Source organism: Humulus lupulus, chromosome 2 (assembly GCF_963169125.1).
Source record: "Humulus lupulus chromosome 2, drHumLupu1.1, whole genome shotgun sequence".
In the NCBI taxonomy this organism is placed as follows: Eukaryota; Viridiplantae; Streptophyta; class Magnoliopsida; order Rosales; family Cannabaceae; genus Humulus; species Humulus lupulus.
The window spans coordinates 16,909,592-16,934,990 of NC_084794.1; the positions used below are offsets into that span (position 1 = coordinate 16,909,592).

Consider the following 25,399-nt stretch of genomic DNA (forward strand, 5'->3'; position numbering starts at 1 on the left):
CGGCTATCCCGTTCCACATCTCGTCCGTGGTGTACATGGTGTCGTATTTCCCGAGCCCACTATCAAACCTATGGACACAGTCATCTATCCAACTCCATATGTAGAAGTGGTATCTATCCTGGGGGCACGAGACTAACCTATTGGGCCTATGTTTTCGTAGAGTGGGGGACCACATTCTCGAGGTAGGAAGGACTTTACCTTCATCCGAATCCGAGCTCGAGGCTTCATCATTAGCCTCATTCCCCGACTGCGGACTCCTCAGGTGAACCGGAAGAGGTGGCCTCGTTTCTCTCCTCAGACGAAGGGCGCCTGTGGGTAGGGGCACCTGCTCCCAGTGTTCATATTTTATATTGGACCAGTCAGAGGTGGACTGGCCCTCCTCCAAAAGTCCACACTTTCGGAGCTTATCCTCGTGTAAAAGGTATATGAGAGACCTCCTGCCACGGGGGAGTTGGAGCAGGGTCTCTCTATGCTCCTTCATTGTATCGTCAGGAGTGGGACGCTGAAAATTGGCTGAAAGACAACATATTTTTACTAAGTACGGATCTAAGAGCTAAAGTCACGAGCACAGAAATAGAGATAACAAGAGTACTTACGAATCCGCCTGAACGAATAGTGTTGAGACGGGGACAGACCGTCTGTCCAGAAGAAGGCCCTTTTGAAATTGGGCGGATGATTGGGAAGATCTTCAAAGACCTTCTTCTCCTTGGGATAGCTTGAGAGGTAATAGAAGCCATCCCCTCCCCGAGCTCGGGAGGGGTTACTTTTCAGACAAAAGAGATACAAGATCTCTTGAGGCGAAGGTCCTTCCCACCCCATCTCGTGGTATAAGGACCTCAGGGCAGACAGTACCCTGTAAGAGTTGGTGTTGAGTTGGAACGGGGCCAACCCAACGAAATCCGCGAAGTCCTTGAAAAAAGACTTCAAGGGCAACAGAGCTCCTGCCCTCATGTGTTCCTGTCTCCAGGCCGCGTATTTCACACTGGCGTCGCGGCCCCCAGGGGCGAAGCAGCTTCGTTCATGATCGACCGGAGCTCGACACTTCAAGGAGCCTGACAGGCTAAGGCCGTGGAAAGCCAGGATGTCAGTTATCTGACTAGTTGTGGTAACCGAGCTCCAGTAGTGTTCGGCCTCAAACATTTCTCTCCTCGGCTGCGAGGAAGAAGGTTCCCCCATTAGTGAAAATTTGAGCTCTCCTGGATGGTATGCGACAGTAACCCTTAATGCAGGATCGAGAGGAATCGGCCTAGGTCCTGAATTGGATTCCGGATAGAGGGCCTCCCGAAGAACTCTCCTCTTCCCCTCTATGACCTCGTCTATCTGGCGGCGGTAGTGAGCTCGAATGTCCTCTTGCTCGCGCGCAAGCTCGTATTCTCTTATCTGACGTTGATTCCGGGCGAACAGCGATTCTGGGCTCGGAGATTTTGGCTCGTAAGGGATTGCCAGCAACGACCCCCACCGTCTTTCCAGATTCTGTGACATCTAGCAAGAAAGAAAAAATGGTGAGGGCCATGCATGCAAGAGTTCCGAGCTCGAACTTACGAGCTCGGGGTTTAGGAGCAAAACAAGCTAAATATTAAGACCCTTATTAAAGAGTCAGAGCGTGCGTTCCACGGGAAAGGAAGGAGAGTAGAAATTTTTTTGAAAATCCCGAAAATCAAGGGAAAAGAGAGTGGCGGTTAACCAGGAAGGGTAGCCTTGGGTTTCGTGCACTTATCAAGGCCCATGTTTTTTGCCTGAAAACTTAGTGTACAAGAAACGTCGCCTAAAAAAAAAATTTCAAAACCCAGAAAGTAGGAACCTCACTCAAATATGAAAACTGGGTATAAGCTAGTGATGCAAATCCAGTATGGAAGTCTAAAAAAGGCATAAGAGCCTATCGGATCAAAACCTCCTATCATATTATGCTAAGGATGTAAACTAGTACATACACGTACACGGCAAGAACAGTATGAACAAAAAACTGGCAAAATGGAAAACAAAGATTGCATACTTACACAATAATGGCGATTGCAGAGAGATTGTCGATTGAAGAAGAGGTTGCAAATAAGAACTCACTGACTCGAATAGACCGGGGTTTCTTTGTTTCTTTGGCCGAGAAAACATGCACAGAATAGAAAGTTTATAAGGTCTCTGGTTTCGTTTTTCTTCTTTTCTTGCTTTCGGTGAATGAAGGTAAAAATGAAGACGAAGAGTGGGGTCTCGTATATATAGATGGAAAAAGGGGGATTAATCCGGGGCGTTGAGTGAAATCCTTGCTAAATCGGACGGATGGGAATCAATGACAAGATGGCGCCGAAAAGGTGGCAGACGGATGATCGTGGGCATGTTTCCAAGGTACTCAAGTACCAAAAATGAGCAATACCCAGCTGACGCGTGTCCATTTTCAAAAAGTGTGACGGTACAGTTCTCAAAGAAAGTAGTTCAAAAGTTTCCTTCTCTTAGGATTCGAACAAATAATTTTGAGGGGGCAAGATGTTACACCCAGATTTCGAGCTATGTTAAATATGATCTCGAAAGTTGGATTCGCAAACAAGTGGACTCATAAGGTTGGAAATATGCTCCAGGATTAAATGTCGAGCCAGCAGGACATAGACAACCTCGAATATGGTGACCTCGGAGTGATCATGATCTCGATAGGTAGCTCCGGAGACGCATCCATCCTCAGGGATGACCTCGGATCAGGGGTCCCGAGCTCGACGCACATACGACCTTGAAAGTCGTGTGACCTCAGGAGATATCTCTAGCTCGAAAGATGACAGGAAACCTGGGAGGCTAAAGCCTTAGAGATACGTGATGACTACCTTGAATATCTATAAGTGTTGTAAATATGAGATGTAATCCTCATTTATTATTGTAAATCCCCTAGAATCGTGGGATATTATTTGGTCAGTTATACGTCCCCTGGTTTTCAGGGGACGTTTCCTTTTATATCTGATTATAGGCATTTAAAGCCATTTATTTTATATACACAAAAAGAGTAACTACCCAAAATATGTGGGATAGTATTCTTCGATCTTCTCTATAAATAGAGAGGTTAAGCACCATTGTAAAGGACCGAAATTCTGATCTTTGAGAGAAAACTCTGAAGAATTCATGCTGAAGAATTCTCAGAGATAATCTTGAGTATTAATAACAGAGACTCGTGGACTAGGCAGATTTAACTGCTGAACCACGTAAAAATCGTGTGTTTATATTGTTTTATTTAAATTGGCCATTATCAGTTATTGTTTACATGCTCTTCTTTCACTGTTTGACGAAAAACGGCGTCAACAATACTTAAAACTGCAATAGCACATGGTCCCTTAAAAATGAACAAAAACAGAAACTTAATTATGCAAAACGTTGAACCATTGGGCAAACAAACACAGGTTAATTCTCAGTTTCTCTGTACCATAAGCCTCTCTTTCTCTCTCTCTCTCTCTCTCTCTATATATATATATATAAAAATTCTCCTGATAAGTTCCACTAAACCTAAGCTAAACTGTAAGTAACACACTTGCCAGCAAGAAAACTAAACTCAAATAGAAATAAAATAAAGAACAAAACAAACCCATACGGCAAAGTAATTTTTTTTTGCATGTATAACACAAAAGGTCCACACTTTGCAGTGGGAAAAAATCATAGACAATATTAAGGTGACAGAGTGAGAAATGAGAGTTATATATATAAAACGCATATATATGTGAGTTTTGAAAAAACAAAGAAAAAAAGCAGAGGTTACAAGTGAGATTGACAAAGTAGAAGCATGAGATATAAAACGCATATATATCAGAAACTAATATATATAATATACATATCAGAAACTAAATCATAGCATTTGATTTGGTATAAATCAAATAAACCATGGAATACCTTGTTTTCTTCGCCTCCCTCAACGAAAACCAAAAAAATTCTCTCTTCTCTTACTTACTAAAGAAGATGATGTTAGACCCGTTCATATCGCTCAATACCTGTATGGCTCAAGCTCAACCTCAATGGAATAAGAAGCTAAGAAGAAGAAAGTACATTGAAAATTCATATCGCTCAATAGAAAAAGTCTGAAACTCAATACATGTATAGCTCAAGCTCAACCTCAATGGAATAAGAAGCTAAGAAGAAGAAAATACATTGAAAATGGAGAATGAGACCAAACCCATTTCTCCAGAGAACTTACGTTTGAGAACAAACAAAAACACTGCAGATTGTATCTGGGTTAACTTATGTTTTTGTCTGTCACGGTGAACTTTGAAAAAACAAAGTACATTGAAGAAGAAAGCATAACAGGGGATGGGGACCACACCCACTTGCACTTGGTTCAGCAACGTAGGACCCATTATTTAGTCAGACTCACGTGTAGCATATATATCAAAGAAAAAAAGCAGAAACTAATTAATATTAATAGTAGAAGCATGGACTAATTAATACAATCTGACTACATTGACTAATTGATACAACAACATTGACTAATTGATACAAAAATCTGACTACAATCTGACTAAATTTAAAACCCTCTCACAAAACTTAAACTAATATATATTAAATATATATTAAAAACCGTATATGCGGAGTTCCGTACACCCGCACCAAAAAACTTCCCTATATATATATATTTTAATATTTGACGAAAATATTTAGGTCAATATATTAAAACAATATATTAGATAATATTATAAAATTAAAATAAGTACAAAGAGAAAAAAAAATTACACTATCAAATTATTTAAGGGTCCGATTAGTATAGTATCCGAATTTCATTTTATTATTTTTAAAACTTGAAAACAATGGTACCTACAAGAATAACTCATTGGTAAGATGGTTTTGAAACAATTTTCAGATACTGAATCAATCACATTTTCAAAAATATGTTTTCAGACTATAAATTCCGATTTTTATTTCAAAAACACAATTTTAAAAAATGCAATTTTCTAATTGCGAACTACTCAGGCCCTAAGTGATTCTTACTTTTTTTTTTTTTTTTTGAGGGAGTGATTCTTAGTTATGTTATGAGATGTTTTAGGCTTCCTAAATCTAACATTCAAAGGTGATGTTGGCAAGCTTTTAAAAAGCACTTTTTTGGCTATTATTCCTTAAAAAAATTTGGAAAACTTGGTTGGATTTCCTAACCAAATGAGTATTTTACAAGTAGCTAAGGGGTAACTTCTTGGAAAATTATTTTTTGATAAGGTAAAACTAAAAGTTGAAGTTTAACCGACCAAAGCTAAAGCCTTTATTAGTATGGTTGGCCAGTGTTAGTAGGAATTAACATGAAAGAAGACAATAAAGCATTGGCATTATCTTCTCTGTTGATCCAAAGAAAATGAAGAACTTAGTTTTAGCCTTTTAGGGATCTTGAACTTTTTAACCAAACAGCACCATTCTTGCTAAACGCTAAACAAGTTTGGAGAGTTATCTTAAATTCTTCACCCATAGTCAAGCATTTGCTAAAGGCAAATTATTTCTCTAATTCCAATAAAAGTGTCAATTGTTTGGAGAATTGCTTCTGATAATGATGTTAGAATTCTTAAAAAGCCTTGGCTTCCTAGGCAAATGGGGTTTAAAAATTTGGAAAAGTCCTATCTCCTTGATGATATTTGTGCTCTCACGGCCAACATTATTTTTAGCCTTGTTAGAGCAAGTCCGGTGCATGTGGACAAAGGAGAAGCTTATTGACGTGGACTGACAGACTCGTGAAAGAAGATTGCTTCAACATTGGAGAGAGGCAGTCGTTGCCTGACAGAAGTAATGGCAATGGTTCTATCCATTTTTTTTTTTAAATTATGAATATATATATATTATATATGTATCTAAAAAATGGCTGGCACACAATTATTACAGTTGCATGAAAATAAAATATAAAAAATGTTTGGCACATAATTGTAATTTTTTTCTTTTATAAATACTCATTTATTTCATTCAATTTTCACATCATTTCATACATTCTTCTTCCAAATTATCAATATCACAAAATTTCTTTTCTTACTAATGGATTCCCAAAATTCTCCAAATAACAATACCCAAAATCCAAATTTTCAATATTCTCAAGTTTTTCAAAATTCATCATATTCTCCACATAGCAACCCTCAAAATCCAAATTTTCAATATTCTCACTTCAATCAAAATTTTCAAAATACTCCATCTACTAATATTCAAAATCTAAATCTAAATTCTCAATTTAACCAAAGTTTTCCAACTTTCCGACAATGCTTCAAAGAAATATTGAAATTCGTAACAGAAACATTCATCACAATCTTCAAGAAATATTAAATTTTGGAAATTATTTTAATTAGTATTTTTTTAATTATGTTAGATTGATTGATTATGATGATTATGTCATTTTATAAGTTTCTTTAAATTTCATCTAATTTAAATTTTATGTAATATTTATTTATATTAATATATTAATTTTTAAAAAAATTAGTGTCACAATATTTATAATTACAAAATAATATATTAAATAATAATGTGTGGAACTATAATTGACAACTTTTTGGGTGGTTTAGCATTTGAGCATTTTTATAGAAAAAGTTGTCAAAAGTAATATAGATGAAATAGAAAATAAAAAATTATATTTTTGGATGATTGAACATTTTAAGCAACTAAGAACAACTTTAATAGTAACACTACTTTTGGTTATCAAAGTATATTTTATAGGAGGCAACGTTGCTTGGCAGTGACAATGTTGTCAATTTCTCTCACAATATATAAAACTCTTTAGTATCCTCATTAAAGATGCTCTAATGAGGTGTAGTGACCATTGGAGTTGCTCTTAGAGCACTTCTAATGCTGATGCTAGAGGTGTTGCTATAGCTAAATGTGGGACCACATGTCAGAAAATGGATCCCCAAATCAGAAAGTGGCCAAGAAAAATTACCAAATTTTGACAACATTGCTTTTTATTTTTATAAAATTATTTCTTGTTTAGATGGATGAAAAAGAATATAAAAATATTAATATTTTAATATTTTTAGTAACTTTGGAGAGTTCCTGCATTGCTGATGCTCTTATGGGCTCATGTGATATAGATGAGGAAATGATTTGGCACAATTCAAAGAAGGCGGAATTTAGTCCCTAAAAGTGGCTATAAAATTAATGTTGGAGAAAAATATTTGAAGCTCTGTACTTGAGGAGAACCAAGCCATGGTGAAAAATACTTATGAAAGATGGTAGTGCCACTGAAAATCAAACATTTTTTTTTATGGAAAACTTGCTAGCATTGGCTTCCCACGAACCGTCCTTTGTTTAGCATTAGCATTCTTAACAATCATTGTTGATTTAAGTAATCAGATGGAGGATATTCAACACACATTTTGGAATTGCTGAATTTGACGCAAATGTGGGAATAAAGTAGTTTTTGAAAGATATTTAAAGTGAAATCTGACCAAACATGGTAACTTTTCTCTTAACCATAGTGTGACATTAAAATAAAAATAAATTATTATGATATGTTATTATTATTCAAATAAAATAAACTAAGCATAGTATCATTTAATGTTATTTATACATTGTATTACATTATAATAATTATGATATGAATTATAGTAACATTATATTTATATGTACTGAACTCAATCTAATATTATACAAAGATCTTGAATCCATAATTTCAGTCTTAACTAAATCTATTCTAGTACCTATTCTATCTCATCCAAACTCATTTAAGTCTTTGACTTTTATTTTGGTGTGGAAATTTATGTCTTGAATTTGGGTTAGAGTGATTCTGTTAGCATTACTAAGAGATAGTTTTGAAGGAGGGGGTTAGACAATGAGTCTCAAATAGAATTTGAATCAATTCTCGATCAGTAATTTCAAGATGTAAGCAGATTTATCAAATATTCCTACTTTTCTCCTACGAAAATAAGGAGAAAAGAGAATTTGGTCTTGCATTTCCTACCAAATTCCATAGCGTTCGGTTAGTCTAGATAATAGTACTTCTCACCCCCTTACCAAACAAAGCTTACAAGGCTAAAAGTGATCTTCGTGCCTAATCTTTTTTTTTTTTTGGTGTGGGAATCTTCATGCCTAACTTAAGTGCTAATAAATTTCATTTTGCATAGAGGCCCGGGCTAATTGCACTCAAATTTTATATAGCCTTTGTGACCACCGCTAGGTATCTATCAAGGCAGATTTTTAAGTCCTCAATGGCTTCCATGCAAATGGCCCATAGGGAACACAAAAGAATGACCGTTCAACCTAATTGCTGTGCACAACAATGAAGCCTAGTTACAAGATCTCTACTGACATAGATATATAAAACATATATATATATGTGCACACACGAACAAATATAAGGATGGAAACATTGTTATTATAATTAACTACTCAGTGTCATTTCAAAACTACTAAAACATTAACCTCACTTGGTCTTATTTAAGAAAGAAACACAGCTGATAACATTACCATACAAAACACATGCAACTAATAGCTATAGTCGGCCAATTCAACTCTTGTAGATTATAAATCACGCCTCACTAGACTTTATGACTGATTCTACTGCTCAAACATAACTGCAATAATAGACGAGGTTTCACCTTCAGTTGCTCTAGTTACGCAACTCGGGCCTCACGAAGTCGGCATCTGCAGGGACTGAAATGTCCACGGTGGGTCTCAGCTGTGCACATACTTCAATGGCTCCATGAACGGGATCTGATAGGAAGTTGCTGATGAGGTCCTGGTTGATGGGTGTGCCATTGTCCACTGCCACCAAGGCCTGTTGAGTAAGAATGTAGTCGAAGCGTGGCGCCCATTTCCTTGATCCCAATCGAGCTGTTGTGGAGCAGTTATCAACCATGAATGCAACTCCACGGGCATGCATGAAGGGGTTCAATGAATCCACTGACTCGATCACACTTTCGTTGATGATCTCTGAGTAGGAGTGCCCTTTCTTCCTCAAGATCTCAATCTGAAATTCCAAATAACCAAAAAGAGAAGATAACAATTAGAAAGATGAAAGAAATTCTGGTTTGTTTTGAACAAGGAAAAAAACACATGTACCGAATCATCATTTTGATTAATTTATTATGTAACTCGTGGTAATCAAAGAAAGGGAAGTTTCTACCTGAGCCATCATCAATGCAACATAGACACCAGCTGTAAATGGGTACAATGGACCTAAATCACCAGCTGGTCGAGTTGATCGGACTTTCTCACCGACTTTCCACATCCTTGTCTGATCAATGTTACCCATTGGGAAGGCTGGAAGACCCTCCTTTTCCTGTAATACAAACAAACCGTCAACCAAAATCAGTTACATGGTTATATTAACACTCTCGAATGGTTAAAAGAAAAGCTTGTAAACTTCAAGAACCAGGAAAATCAGTAAACAGATTTCAAAAATGTAAACTAAACTTTGGTCATATAAAAATAAGATAAATCTAACAGCGGACAGCAGATGAGAGCAACATAAACATACATAAAATCGTCGGCCAGCCAAGACAACACTGCGGATCTCGCTGCAACTGGCTACATCTTCGTAACACTCATACAAGATATCCATGCAAGGATAGAACGAGGCACTATAAGCTGTCTCAAAATCCTTTTTGCCTTCTGCAGACAGGGAATTGTATACAGACAGCATACCCTGATATAATTTTAATTGCAAAAGCATAATCAGCATAAATTGTTAACTCCACAACTTTAACAAGTGCACAGAGGGAAAAAAAACAAAAGATATGCACAAAGATATCCAAAGATTATCATAGAATTCTAAAATCTAAACAGAGTATAACCTTAGTTGAAATGGTTCTTGATATAATTCCAGTAATACACTCAACAGTGTTCTTGTAAGCCAGATCTTCAGCCATTCCATTTTCAGTGTACCTTCTGAATAGGGACTCCACAATGCCATGAACAGCCCCGAGTAAAATGCCTAAAATTTTGTAGATGTCAGAAAACGTGAATTTTGGGTGGAGGCAGAAAAAAATGACATAAACTAAATCTACCTCGCTCGCCAAAGATGTCACTCTTGTATTCCTGTTCCAGAGTAGTGGCAAATGTGAAAGGAGAGCCAAGGGCAACTGACCACCCCAAGGCCACATTGGTAGCTCGTCCATCAACATCCTGAATTAATCGTAGATAAGTAAAATGAAACAAGCCAAAATTTCCTTCCTATTTTTCAGAGAGATAGATCACCTGGTGCACTGCAAAACTGGAATTAATTCCTGCACCGTTTATCTCTTTGCCCTGGACATAAAGCCTCCTCACAGAAGGACCCATCCCCTTGGGACATACAGCAATTACACTAATGTTCTTGGGGAAATCCATTCCAACCGACTGCAAATGGCCCAAAAGAAAACCATGGGAAAGACCAAGGATGCTGTTTGGCTTCATGTGTGAGAAAATTTTCTCGAAGTTATCAGCCTGTATCATGTCATCATAGTAGATACCACTCGTCAAACAAGATTAGTCATGAAAAAGAAAAACCATTTCTGCTAAAATCAATTCGGGTGATATTATGAATTACTATAACAAGAAAACACAGAATCAATCAATTCACCTAGAAACATAATTTTAACCAAATATTTCATTTAGTTTGATTAAAATAACAAACCTGTGCAGAATCAGAAATGAGTAGCATAACAAGATCGCTGCTTGAGATTGTTTCATAAATATCACCCAGTGTCCCACTCTCTTCAGTGAAACCAGCTGCACGAGCTTCAGCAAAAGAGCGAGATCCCTTCCTCAACCCAATCTATCAAAACAACGATGAAATGATCAGTACAGTTGCATATTCAATAGCCGAAGCATGACTGAACACAACAAACCCTCAAACAGAAGGAAACAAAGTTTTAAAAAAAAAATCACCTTAACCACGATATCAGACTTTGCCTCAGCTAGAGAGTCTCTCAAATTCTGAGCTTGAGCAGGTCCCTGAACAAAAAGTAGAACTTCCACATAAAAATGTCTCCTTAAACTGAAAACAAGTAACTTTCTTACATATATATAAATTCTTACGATCAATTACGCTTAAGAGAATGTATATAAATATATATATCGTTCTTTAACAAAATGGATGACATGCAACGCCAGTTAACAGGGATAACAAAAGAGAATCCCATTTCTCAATCCCTTAACAGAACTCTACAAGTTTAGAACTTGTAGATCAATCTAAACAAAAGTAATCAAAATGAAATCTTATCACATGAAGCATGAAACATTTCTAAAGTCGATTAAAAATAGAAAGTAAAACACAAAAGTGAGAAATCACCTGGGAACCCCAACCAATCACACCAATCTGCTTGATGCCCTTAAAAGCATCAGGCAATAAATGGAACAAATCTCTTCCTCCTCTTACAATATACTGCAATAAATAACAAATCAAGAAACCACATGAACAAAAATATTCAAAACAAAAACATTAACAATAAATACAAACGACCAACACAATATATATCAGCTGGAACTTTGCACAAATATAGAACCCAGTCAAGTTTTAACATTTCACTTCCCTCGCTCCAGCTTAAATGTAAGCTAACCCAAATAATCAACCAGAAACGGTAACATATAATTAGATTTATAGTAAAAGGGTTTTTCTTCATCATCAGAAAAACGGAATTGTTCAACATATTATTCTTTCCTCTCCCAAACCCATTTCCGAAAATCCACAGAAAAACTAAAAGAAATATCGATTCAAACAAGAAGATTAAGGAATCGGTAAGCTAAAAAAGAGGGAGAAAGAGAGACCTCTTCGTGACCAGCGAGGTTGACCTTCTCCTTCTTGAAAACAGAGGTGTCAAAATCGAGAGAAACCGGAGACTTGATGGCGGGCGCAGAGACCATGCGAGCTCCGAGAGCTGAGCCGGTAGCGACATTATCAGCACGAGAAGCTGCAGTCTTGAGAGACCTGAGAGACTTGCAGGCGACAGATACGAAGCCAAGAGATTTGGGGGTGAGAAGGGTTTGGGAAGAAGGAGAGGAGGATGGTGCCGAGATGGCTGGAGAGAAGGAAGAGGTAGCCGCCGCCGCCATTGATGACAGTAGCAGAGTGAGAAGAAGAGAGTGTTGAGAGAGAGAAGGGGAAGGGTTTTGTGGCAGAAAGAGAGCGTGTAATATCAACAACTGTTCTCTTTATATTCTACAACCACACACACTCGCAAGAAATGTTAAAATAATAATAAAAAGACAATTTTTTTTAAAAAAAATACAATATTTCATCTAAATTTTCATTTTCGTAAATATGTGACTCTCCAGATTTTAAAGGGTTACTCTTATATTTCTCTCCAAAAAAATTAAAACCACATTATATTTTTGCCAATAAAATTTTAGAAAATTCTCACTTTGACACTCTTTTATAAATAAGTAATGTTAGCTATTTCTCAAAATATATATATATATTAAGTACACACAATAATAATACCAAATATTTTAAATCACACATAAAAATAAAAATAAGGAAAACTACCACCCACGGGACCACCAAAACCAAATTTCTTATAAAACATCATTTATAACTTCGGTCATCATGTAGAAATCATCATAATACTCATAGCAACATACATTTTGAAGATTTTTGTAATATAAATATATAAGTAAATAATTGTTTCTCAAATATAGTATGTTTCTTTTACTTAAGACACTAAATACTGCATTTTGAACTGATTTGTGAATGATTTTTGGATTTTTTTTGCAATTTTGTTTTCAGATCTGAAACTTTAAAATATACAAAAAATTGACATTGATCGATGTCAGCTCGATGGGGCCTTCAAAATCAAGATTTTCATGAAAAAATCGACTTTGCTCGATGGTGGCTTGATAGTGTTCGATGCAATTCTTGCAAGAGACGTAATTTTTCACTCAGATATCTGTTTAGTGTGATTTTTTTTAATTTGGATATTTTCAAGATCTACACGTTTAAAATGTGTATATATACATTTAGGAAGTGTAAAGCTTGAAAAAAAAATACAAAATGCAAAACATACCTCACGTTAAAGACATGTTTTTGTATGTTTTCAAGTTTTAAAGTTTGAAAAAGTGTGTATGCACATCTCAAGTGTGTAGATGTCGAAAAAATACTCAAAGTAAAAAAAATCACCCCAAATAGACACCCGAGTGAAAAATTATGTCTCTTGCAAGAATCGCGTTGAGCACCATCGAGCAAAGTCATTTTTCTCACAAAAATATTGATTTTGAAGGCATCATCGAGCTGTTATCGAGCACCACCAAGCAAAATTGATTTTTTGCAGATTTCAAAGTTTCAGATCTTACAAAAAAAAAAAAAAAACTAAAAAATTATGCCCAGATCGATGGTTGCTCGATACTAGCTTGATAGGGCCTTCAAAATCAATATTTTTTATGAAAAAATCAACTTTGCCCAATTTTGGTCAAATTAATTTCAAATATTAGATTAATTGTTGGGTCCACACGGACTAAATGGGTTTAAAGAAACAGAAAATGTGGTTGAGGAGCAAACAAGGAAATATTATATTTTAAATTATTTTGGCTGAAATCAGGTTCAGAGTATTATTTTGTTCCATTTTATAAAACTTATGGTGCAAATTGTCATTTAATAATACAGAGAGTCTTGATCAATAACTTTTGTTCGGGTCGAAATAGTATTTACCCTAATTAAATCAGTAAAATTATAAGTTTATTATTTTTTGTGTGTTCATCAATACATTAATGTTCATCGGTCAATAGCCATCAGCTATGAAATACACAAAAAATGGTAAAAATGATAGATGAAAGATATATAACTAATTACGTTAAATTTGACGGAAAAGAAATATTAAAATCCACAAATATTGCTGGATACACATAAGTTATCAGAATGGTAGATTTATAGTTGTTGTTTGGTAATATACTTAAAAAAATATTTTTTTATTTAATTAATTAAAAAATTGATAATTAAATATAAAACAATATTTAATAACTCTATTTTTATTTATTATTTTAATTAAAATTTATTAAATTTTGAAAATATAAATATTGTTTGGTAACACTTAAAAAAAATAGTTTATTTATTTAAATAATTAAAAATTTGACAATTAAACATAAAATTGTGTTTGGTAATTCTATTTTTATTTATTATTTTTAAAAAATTTAATTAAAATTCATTAAATTTTGAAAATAAAATTTTTTCACTTTCAAAATTTTTTAAATCGTTTTTAAATTTTCGTTTCTTTTTTTTATTCTTTTATTCAAATTAACACCTCATTTTATATTGTTAAACAAAATATAAAAATAAAAGTTATCAAACACATTTATTATTTTTTGTTTTTAAAAACAAAAAATAAAAATAGTTACCAAACATATTTTTATTTTTAAAAAATAAAGAAACAAAAATAAAAAAAACATTTCTATTTTTGTGTTTCAAAATTCAAAAACAAAAATTTTAACAAACACAATCATAATTTTTTCACTTTCAAAATTTTTTAAACTATTTTCGAATTTTCATTTATTTATTTTTCTATTATTCTAATCAACACTTCATTTTATATTATTCAACAAAAAAATAGAAATAAAAGTTATCAAAAACTTTAATTATTTTTTGTTTTTAAAAACAAAAAACAAAAATAGTTACCACATATATTTTTATTTTATTTTAAAAAATATATTTTTAGTTTTGTGTTTAAAAAAATTCAAAAACAAAATATTTTACCAAAAACAATCATAGTTATGGATATTTTTTTAATAAGTTAAAAGCAGATGGTATATGATTAGTTTATTAGGTTACAATTCATTAAGTTGACATTGTGGCAGAAGACTTGATTATCACAATTAATTAAGTAGAAATTGTGGTTCTAGAATTAATTGTATCTGGCTTGTGGTATTTTACACTTGAAATAGAGGGTATGAGATTAGCAGTCTATTAACTCACATTTAAGAATTGTGCATCAGACGGCGGTAGTTTACATATGGCTGAATTTAAAATTAGAACACACTTATTATAATAGAACATATTAAAATAAATAAATTCAATCACTCATAAAATGTTACGAGTATGGAGTTAGGTAATACAGCAATCCATTAAAAATAATAATTATTGTTTAATGATATATGGATAGTAGAATATAATTCTTAAAAAAAAAGAGTATGCAGTTCAATATTTTATCAAATGCTAATTTTAGAGTTTTTAGCATAAATGCCTCATGAATTTCACATTGTTTGTTTGGTTAAAAAAAAATGGCAATCGAATTATTGAGTTCCATAAATAATGGCAACTAAGTCCTTATTGTTTATTTTTTCACAAAATTCTTCGACTTTTTTTCTATACAATGTGATGTGTAAAAATATTAGGAATTATATTATATTTAGAACAATATCAAAAATATCTATAAAAAAAACTTAAAATTCTTCTGAAAAATTTAACTAAAAAATCTTAATTGTTATTGTCTTTGAAACTTAAGACTTGATTGCTCCAAAAAAATTTATCATGACTGAATTGTCAAACAACAAAAACCTCATGGGACATTTATGCTAAAACCCCTAATTTTGTGGTCCTCGTGTGTTCCAAAACTTTAATAGTCATGCGCACTATTCTTTATCAATAATATGCACGACAGGGGATTCGAGATTATTTGAATTACGTTAAATGCATTTAATTATTCATTTTGGTTTGTACTAAGACTATGGACAACAAAGGAACTACAAAAATTAGTAGTAAAAGATATTGGAAGAAAATGTGGGAACATTTGCTAATTATATCAATTTTTATGGGATTTTAATTCTTAAATCTAAAAAAACAATAGAGTTCATTCTTTATTCTTCTCCCATAAAATTAAATATATGTTTGGTTGAATATAATGAAATAGAATAGAAAAAAAACAAATTTCATTCAATTTATTTGTCTGGTTGCATTTTTTTTTATGAAAGGCTACTCCCTAAAGAGGGGCCAAAAACACTTCATTAAGAGACTAAGCTAAGTTCATAGCACAACCACCCGCCCATTGCTAATTTTCTTGCACATCTCTTTCTCTATAATATCTCTAGACTTCATGGTACCTTTCCAAATCAAAGAGTATTGCCTATTGATGGAAAGGTCTAAAAATATTCGACCTTTAACGTACTTTGCTTGCACCATAGTATTCCAAAGACCTCTTTGATCCTCAATTACTGACCTAGCTCTCTTAGCCAACAAAGCTCAGTTTAGGACACTGGTACTCCTGAATCCTAAGCCCCCTGCAAGCTTCAGTTTGCATAGATAAGTCCATTTCAACATATGGATTTTCCTTTGTCCTTGAGAATTCCCCCACCAGAAGTCTCTAAGAGCACCATCAATTTTCAAAGTAATTGTTGTATGTATCGCGTCCCCCGTTGCCACATAACTAGCTATAGTGGAGCCCACTGATTGAATCAGTGTAGCCATGCCTGTGTTGAACGGTAACTTAGCTTTCCAACCTTGAATTCGCTACAAAACTTTATCCACCACTCTATGAAAATCCCTTATCCGCCTCTTAGCACCTATTAGGGGTAACCCCAAGTACTTAACATCATTCCTCATCCGTCGCATGCCAAGAGTATCACAAATTGAAGCAACTTTGTCCCTTCCCACCCTTTGAGAGAAGTAAATCTCAGATTTGGCAATGCTCACCTTCTAACCCAACCAACTCTCGTAGATTCAAAGGCATTCCATCATGCAATTCGTCTCTTTAGCAGTAGCTTTTCCAAAGATAATAATATCACCTGCGAACATAAGATGAGTAATGTTAGGGCCACTTCAATCTATTTTGAACCCCGACAGCTTCTTAGCTGCTTGTTGTTGCATAAAGATATGCGATAACATTTTTGTCGCCAACATGAACATGGTGGGAGATAGAGGGGGATCCCCTTGGCGCGAGCCCCTAGATGGGATGATCTTCCCTCTTAGTTTTCCATTAATGACATACTTCAATTCGTATGTGCAGATGCAACATTCAATCCATTTAATGAACTTGGGATGAAATCCAAAAGCACCCCAACACTTCTATAATGAAATCCCAGTCCATTCAATCATAGGCTTTCTCCATGTCTAATTTAAGCAGCATGTATCCATGCTTTGTTTTCCTTCTTTTCATAGAGTGAATGATCTCTCGAGCAACCATTGTATTGTTGTGGATGATTCACCCTCGAAAACAAGCTGATTGAGTAGGGGATATAATGGTTGGGAGAAAGTTATTAAGTCGCGAAGCTATAATCTTGGAGATGATTTTATAGGAGACATTGCAAAGTGCTATTGGACGGTAGTCATTAACTTCCATTGGATTCTCCTTCTTCAAAATAAACACCAGATTGGTGCTATTAATGTATCTGGGCAGGTCATTATTGTAGAAGAAATATTGCACCATTTGAATCAAGTCCTTCTAAATTGTGTCCCAGTGGTGCTTATAAAAAGCCATTGTCATACCATTCGGGCATGGAGCCTTATCTACACCCATTTCGTTCAAAGTTTTACGAAATTCTTCCTCATCTGGGATCTCAATTAAACCATTATTTTGATCTTCCGAGATGACTTTAAAAATAAGATCATCCAATTTTGCCTTTTCTCTGTCCCCATTTAGCTCATATACTTCCATAAGGCAACTCTGAGAAATAGCGGTTATATTTGGACCATCCTCAACCCACATCCCATCCGGACCTTTAAGATGCAGGATTGCATTTTGGTGGCTCCGCACCAAAGTGGAAACACGGAAGAATTTGGTGCTTCAGTCACCCTCTTTAAGCCATTGAATCCTAGACTTATGTCGCTAAAACATCTCTTATCTAATGAGAGCCTCCTTTAGCTTCTCTTTCTCAGTCTCTAGCTAACTAGGATTATCTTGTTCTTTCACCTCTGCTTCATTGACTATCATTTTAGCTTCTTGAACTTGTTGGCTAATGTGCCTGAATTGGCTCCTGTTCAAAGTCGACAGTTATTTCCAAGTACAAACTAATTTCTAATGGAATTTTGTTATGGGATTGAGGCTAACATCCTGGTTCCATGCTTTCTTGACCACCCAGACACTGTGCTTGTCCCTTATCCATATATTGAAGTATTTAAATTGATGTCCTCGTTTTGTTTCATCTCCCATAGTATTAAAGATAATCGAGTTATGATCAGAACATATCGATAAGACATTAGTTATGGTAGGGAATTTCACCCTCCAATCAACATAGGACAGTGCTCTATCAAGCCTGGCTTTTTCAATGACCAAACTATCTACGACTTGTTTTGTCCTTTGTCTCCAAGTTAACGGAGTATCATGCGCCCCTAGGTCAACCATGCCCATTCTAGCCACCATACTACATAACTCATAATAATATTGAGATGAGTTCCCAAGCTTCCTATAGTTGATGGTCTCAACATCTTGTAACGTCCCATTCATGTCACCTATAGCCACGCAAAGATGTATACTGTGGAGAACCTTATTCCCAAAATCCACTCAAAAATCTGTTTTACTGAATGAGCCAGAGGTCCATAGACACTCATAAGGTCCCAGAAATCCCTTGGAGGATCCGACGAGATAGTACCAATGATAAGATTCTTGTTTTGGAATGTAATGTTACATCTGACCCCTAATTTCCAACAAATAGCAAGGTCGTCCGACCTTCCAATTGGTTCAACATAAAAAATGCGAATAAAATTGAATTTCTTGGCTAAGTTCGTGAAATTACCTGTAGCCATTTTTGTTTCTGATAACACAAGAACATTTGGTTTCCAGCTCTTGAGGAGATCCGCCAACTCCTGAATTGCCAAAGGTCTCCCCAAACCTCGACAATTCCAAGCTAAGACAATCATGGTTGTTGTGGAGACTTTTCAAGGCAAGTCTCCATAGCTCTAAACTGAAAAACCAAGCTTCCTTCCGCCGGTTGTTGGGATTAATGTTTCTCCTTCAATTCCTCTGCAACCTCACTAATTTTTTCAATCCTGACATTGTCGTGGAGCTATTTTTGTGAATTCTCAAACTTTGCATCTAGGTCCAGTGTGACATCAATCAAGTTTTGCCTCCAATTTCATTTGATCTGGGCTGATAGCCTCCTGCTACTTGTCTTACGAATGGAGTCTACTACATGGATTGGTTTTTCTTGCTTTTTCCTGGGTATCCCTTTTCTATTTTTATGGATTGGTGGGGTGGCATCTAAACTTGTTGAGAAGAGAAGAGAAGTTTCACCATGGGTAGAGTGTGGGAAGGCTCTTCACAACAAGTCTCTTGGTCTCTGCTAAGTTTCAAATCTTCAGCTTTCGTTCTTCGCACAACCTTCGCAAAAGAAGTTGGGGGTGGCACTGGAACAAAGATTGTTGAGGCTTTCAATTTTCAAGAGCCATTAGTATGCTCTGCTACTCTTAAATCTTTAATCAAACAGGCCAGATTGAAATGATTGGGTTGGTTGTGATACTTATCAACTGTAAGTGAGCCCAAATACATAGCCAAAGCATTGGCCCAGCATTCCTGAAAAAGCCACGAAATGGCTTGAACATTTGGGCAAAACAACTTAGACAAGCTCTTGTCCAAGCTGGGCTCAATGGGATTTGAATTGCTTGGGCCTCCCTCCTCAACTTTCTGTTCAGTTCCTTTTGTTGTGGTCCTAGTGATTCCACCCTCTTTCTCCACGTTTTCCTCATTATTGCAGCTAGCTGTCTTTTGTATCTTCTCTCCATGCATAACGGATGGAATTTTGTACGAAATTAGTGGTGCCTTAACTTGTATGACCTCTGTGTGTGTACCTTGTACGGTCGCTTCCCTTTTCAACCCTAGTTCTGGTTATGTGTTTGAGGCCCCCTCCGTCCTCTTCGTCGGCGGTGACCCCACGAAAGGTTCCATTGACGTGTTCTGAATCAATCTTGTTGCTCTATGTGCATGAATGATCTTTCCTTTGGTCCAGTTGATGAACCACTTGGGCCTCTGAACAGTGAAACAGGAGTGCTCCTAAGCCTTAGCATGTATCCATGTTCCATATAGGGGAAAATTTTCACCTTGACTATTTTGGACTATGGTCGGTGGTCTGAAGCATAATTTTTTATCGTGGCCGAGCACGCCACATTTGAAGCAAATTCAAGGAAGGTGAAAGTATTTGTATTGCAGCCATAGAGGTTCCATGCTTGTGTGTTTTAGAAAAAAAGACCAAGCACAGAGGCTTCTCTACATCCACTCTAGCTTTGAACCTTAGAGTACCAACACCATATTTCAAAGCACTTTCCCCTATTTCATACTCCAAGCTCATCTCGGTTGCGATTTTGTCTGGATTTTGGGGTGACCAGTAGCCAGGATGGATACCCTGCGCTATTATCCACACCGAAGTAGTATCAAACTTAACCTCTGTAAAGGCATTGTGAATATGCCATTGTTGAATAACTAATAGAGCTCCCCCCCCCCCCCCCCCCCACTACTCAGGGTCGTTTGATCAACATCTTCTTCCTTTCTGAATTCAAATTTGAGTAATCTCTGTTGCAGCTCCTTTCATTTCCACCCTTGAATTGAAGCCCATGCAGTTTCAGAGAACTTTCAATAATAGTTTTGGAAATGCGTTTTCGATTATACTTTCCCCAATAAGAATCTCATAAACATTAACCCTTGGTCAGCTCCTCGAGGAGATATTTCCATGGATACATCTTCCATGGATAGGTTTATAGATTTCTGGTTCCATATCCATTTTCCTTTGTCCAGATTTTCTCTGCACTCCATCGTTGAATACAAACGGTCTTCTCACAGCTACACGGTCACTATTTCAACTAAGAATACCAACACCTAGCAAGCTAGGAAGCTTCTAAAAGATCACTTGTTAAAATTTTGGTTATCGCTATTTAATCCCACAGAATGTCATCTTTCTCATTTTAACTTTTTAGCTACCCTGGTTGCATTTAAAAGTATTGGAATGACTAATCCTACAAAAAATGAGAAGACATTTTTTTGTTCATATTATTAAATTTATTCTATTCATATTCCTAATATCATTTCTATTCCTCTGTTTCCATTACTCCCAACCAAATGTACCCTAAATTTTAATTAATCGCCTTTTGTTTTCTCGCTCTTTGAAAACAAATAAGTGGAATAACAATTCTTTTCCATTGCAAATTTTTTCTTTTCAGATTATTTTCTCATTTTTGTTACCACCCAAGAGAGCAAGTTCTCAATACTTCCTCTCATCATCACAGCCATGGAAGATCCGGCAGTTTGTAACCCATATTTAAATCTGGGGAAACATCATCGTTCGATGCAAAATTGAAGCCTTGAATTTTCAACTTCTTTGGTGGAGGAGTCCCAATTTTATACTCAAATTAGAGTTCGTTTTGGTGTGGGCATTATTTAGAAGTAGGTAGTTGTTGCAAGGATTGCGTATTTGTCTTTGCTAATCTCACTTGTCATATACTTTATTTTTTTGGGTATGTTTTAACTTGCCGCCAGAGATGACATTAATAAGATCAGGCTTTGATATTAAAGATGTCATCATTATTATATTTATAGTGATATATAGGACCAATAAAACCAAGAAAGGCAAGAAGGCACCAATGACAAGGACAAAGGTAAGGGCAAGAAGGCACCAAAGGCCAAGGAGAAAAAGAATGACAATAACTCTGAAAAGAAAGAACCAAAGGGAAAGTATTTCCATTATGGAGTTGACGGTCACTGGAAGAGAAACTGTAAAAAGTATCTCGTTGAGCTGAAAAAAAAAGGTAAATTTGATTTGTTTGTACTTGAAGCTTGTATAGTGGAGGACGGTATGTCATCTTGGGTTTTAGATCTAGGAGTCACTAACCATGTTTGTTCTTCTATGCAGATACTTGAGTAATCAAGGGAATTTGCTGATGGCGAGGTGAGTATGCGAGTTGGAAGTGGTGTGCTCATTTCGACAAGAGCTAAGGGAACAGTCCGTTTATATTTTGGGAACAATTATCTTATTTTGAATAATGTTGATTTTATTTCTAGATTTTCTAGAAACTTAGTTTCTTTATCTAAGTTGCATGAATAATTTTTTGATATTTCTTTTAATAATAATGTGATTGTTATTTTGAATAATGGTTTTAAAAAATTTCAAGGACTGTATATGCTCAAACCTAATGAACGAACGCTAAATAACTCATAATTATTTAAAGAAGCAAAACCGCAAGGAAACAACAAACAAAAAGTTCCAAATGAGGATGACACATATCTTTGACATATTAGACTTGGTCATATAGGACTAGACAGAATAAACCGGTTAACAAAAGATGGACCTTTGAGAGAACTAAGAGTTGGAACTCTTTCGGTTTGTGAATCTTGTCTAGAAGGCAAAATGACCAAACGTCATTTCTCATCGAAAGGCAATAGAGCTAAAGAACCTTTGGTGCTTGTACACAACGGTGTTTGTGGTCCAATCAATGTACAAGCAAGAGGTGGGTATGAGTATTTCGTCACCTTTATTGACGATTACTCTAGATATGGTCATACTTACTTAATGCTTAGGAAATTTGAAACCTTTGGTAAGTTTCAAGAATTCGAAGTTGAGGCTGAGAAATGATTAGGTAATACTCTTAAAACACTTTGATCAGATTGAGGAGGTGAATATTTGGATTTAAAATTCAAAGATTTCATGCTGGAGTATGGTATTTTATTCAAACTCACAGTACTTGGAACGCCACAGCAAAATGGTATTTCAGAAAGAAAAAACAGGACATTATTGGACATGGTTAGGTCTATGTTGAGCTACTCTTCACTTCCTTTCTCATTATGGGGATATGCACTTCAAACTGCGACTTACATTTTGAATGTGATCCCATCTAAGACCATAAGCAAAATGCCACTAGAACTGTGGAATGGAAACAAACCTAGTTTGCATCATTTCTGCATTTGGGATTGTCCTGCTTATGTTCTTAGACCTAAATCAAGGAAACTTGATTCGAGGTCTGAAGTATGCATTTTTGTGGGCTGTGATCAAGAAACAAGAGGTGGTTACTTCTATAGTCCCAAGGACCAAAAGGTATTTGTTTCAACAAATGCGACCTTCCTTGAACATGATTATATGAATAACTATAAACCTCAGAGCAAATTAGTTTTGGAGGAACTCACAGCTGATAAGATTCCATCACCTTCATCGTTATCATTAAATGATAAATGACAAACCAAGGAAACTACAATTCCTAAAAATGAAACCCTAATGCAGCGACGTAGTGGGAGGATTATGAGACAACTTGTTCGCTACGAACATGAGACACATGTCCGTGTTTATGATACAGACAAGGACGATCCATTAGCCTCAAAAGAGGCTATGGATGGCCCTGAAAATGAGAAATGGCACGAAGCCATGAACCAAGAAATAGAATATATGTATTCTAATTCTATCTGGGAACTTGTAGACCCACCTGAAGATGTCAGGCCAATTGGGTGCAAATGGATATACAAGAAGAAAAGAGGTGTAGATGGGAAAGTGGAGACTTTCAAAGCAAGGCTAATAGCCAAAGGTTACACCCATAGAGAAGGTGTTGATTATGAAGAAACATTTTATCCTGTGGCCATGTTGAAATCCACCTGCATCTTTTTATCCATAGCTACCACATGTGATTATGAGATATGGTAGATGGACATCAAGACAACCTTCCTTAATGACTATCTTGATGAAAGTATCTATATGGTACAACCAGAAGGGTTCATCAAAAATGGGGAAGATTAAAAGGTGTGTAAGTTGATGAAATCCATTTATGGATTAAAACAAGCATCTAGATCTTGGAATATCACCTTCAATGAAACAATTAAAACATATGCTTCGAATAGATTGTCGACGAAGTATGTGTATATAAATATATCAAAGGAAAAGTGGTGGTTTTCCTAGTTCTTTACATGGATGAAATTCTCCTCATTGGCAACGATGTAGAAACACCGTCAAATGTAAAGAAGTGGTTAGCCAAAAAGTTCCAAATGAAAGATTTGGGTGAGGTGAGCTATGTTCTAGGAATCCAAATGCTACGGGATAGGAAGAACAATCTCTTGACACTTTCTCATGCTAATTATATAGATAAGGTGCTTGAAAGGTTCTCTATGGAGAATTCCAAGAAATCTAAATTATCGACCAGACATGGAATTACTATTTCCAAAGAGCAATGTCCAAAGACACATCAGGAGGAAGAGGACATGATAAAGTATCCATACGCTTCAGCAGTTGGGAGTCTTATGTATGCTATGTTGTGTACTAGGCTTGACATATGCTATGCAGTAGGGATTATGAATCATTATCAATAAAATCCTGGTTTGGAACACTGTATTGCAGTAAAGCACATTCTCAAGTATCTTAGGAGAATGAGAGATTATATGCTTGTATATTCATGGGGTGCATTAAACCCTACTAGATACACTGATTTTGATTTCCAATCAGACAAAGGCAATCGTAAGTCTCTGGGTCAGTGTTCATTCTTGGTGGAGGAGCTGTAGTCTAAAGAAGTATTAAACAATCCAATATTGCAGATTCAACCATGGAAGTCGAGTATATAGCAGCTAAGGAAGCGGTTTGGTTGAGGAAGTTCTACACTGATCTAGAAGAAGTTCTAGATATGGATAAGCCACTAACCCTACATTGTGACAACAGTGGAGCAGTAACTGACTCCAAAGAACCTAGAAGCCACAAGAGAGGAAAGCATGTAGAAAGGAAATACCATCTGGTTAGAGAGATTGTGCATCGAGGTGATGTGACTGTTATGAAGATAGTGTCGGAACAGAACCTGGCAGACCGGTTTACCAAGAAACTTCCTTTAAAGTCGTTTATGGGTCATGTATGCAACATGTGATTAAGGGAGATGCCTCACTTGCTTTGAGGGCAAGTGGGAGATTGTTAGGATTAATGCCCTAAAAGCATGTAAATACATTTTATTGATTTAAATAAAAGTAAATTTTTATTATATTTAAATGTTATAATTATTGTTTGAATTAATTATATAATAATATCAAGAAAATTCCTTATTCGTTCATGAGAATATGATCTGGCATTAGTATGAGAGAATTAAGATCATATATAATGAATAAAATAGTCAGTAACATATTAAAATATGAAATCTTTAATGAATGGTTACTAGTGCAGTTTACTAAGTATACAAGATGCAAGTGATCTAGATTCAGATTACTGGTGTGGATAGACATCTTAGTAAATGTGTTGTATATAATAGAGATTATATATGATAGGACCAATGAGAATTAATTATCTTTATAAAATTTCCGTTTGACATAAATATTTAATTCTTATCATAATAGATGATCATTTGTAGATCAGTCTAAATCATGAGTATTCATGAACTCTTGTTTGTGTTTATTGGATCTTTTGATTCACTCGTTAAGGTTTCTTAGTATAATGAGGGTAATGACTTTTGTTTTAGAGATTAAATATCATGAATGGTTTGGAACATGATTTACAATAATGGAATTCATACTTTCCTAACAGAACGAATATTGGTTCTCTTAATGGTTAATTCTGGATCTGAATAGTTATTGAGCTCAAATCTATAGTTTGATTATAGATTAATTATTCGCTAGTGAATTAATGGTACTTAAAGATCAAGAGGTAATTA

General features: G+C 35.5%; 1 protein-coding gene across 1 annotated transcript; it reads right to left on the reverse strand.

Annotated features, from left to right (window-relative positions):
- Positions 1–8,263: 8,263 nt before the first annotated feature.
- LOC133817390 (ketol-acid reductoisomerase, chloroplastic) lies at positions 8,264–12,029 on the reverse strand. The gene is made up of 10 exons (XM_062249894.1): positions 11,662–12,029; positions 11,186–11,278; positions 10,783–10,848; positions 10,529–10,669; positions 10,111–10,338; positions 9,921–10,038; positions 9,708–9,847; positions 9,392–9,559; positions 9,038–9,193; positions 8,264–8,881 (listed from the first exon to the last, which is right to left on the reverse strand). Exons 1-10 carry the CDS (start codon positions 11,944–11,946, stop codon positions 8,522–8,524), a joined length of 1,755 nt encoding a protein of 584 aa, XP_062105878.1. The 5' UTR covers positions 11,947–12,029; the 3' UTR covers positions 8,264–8,521.
- Positions 12,030–25,399: the final 13,370 nt, after the last annotated feature.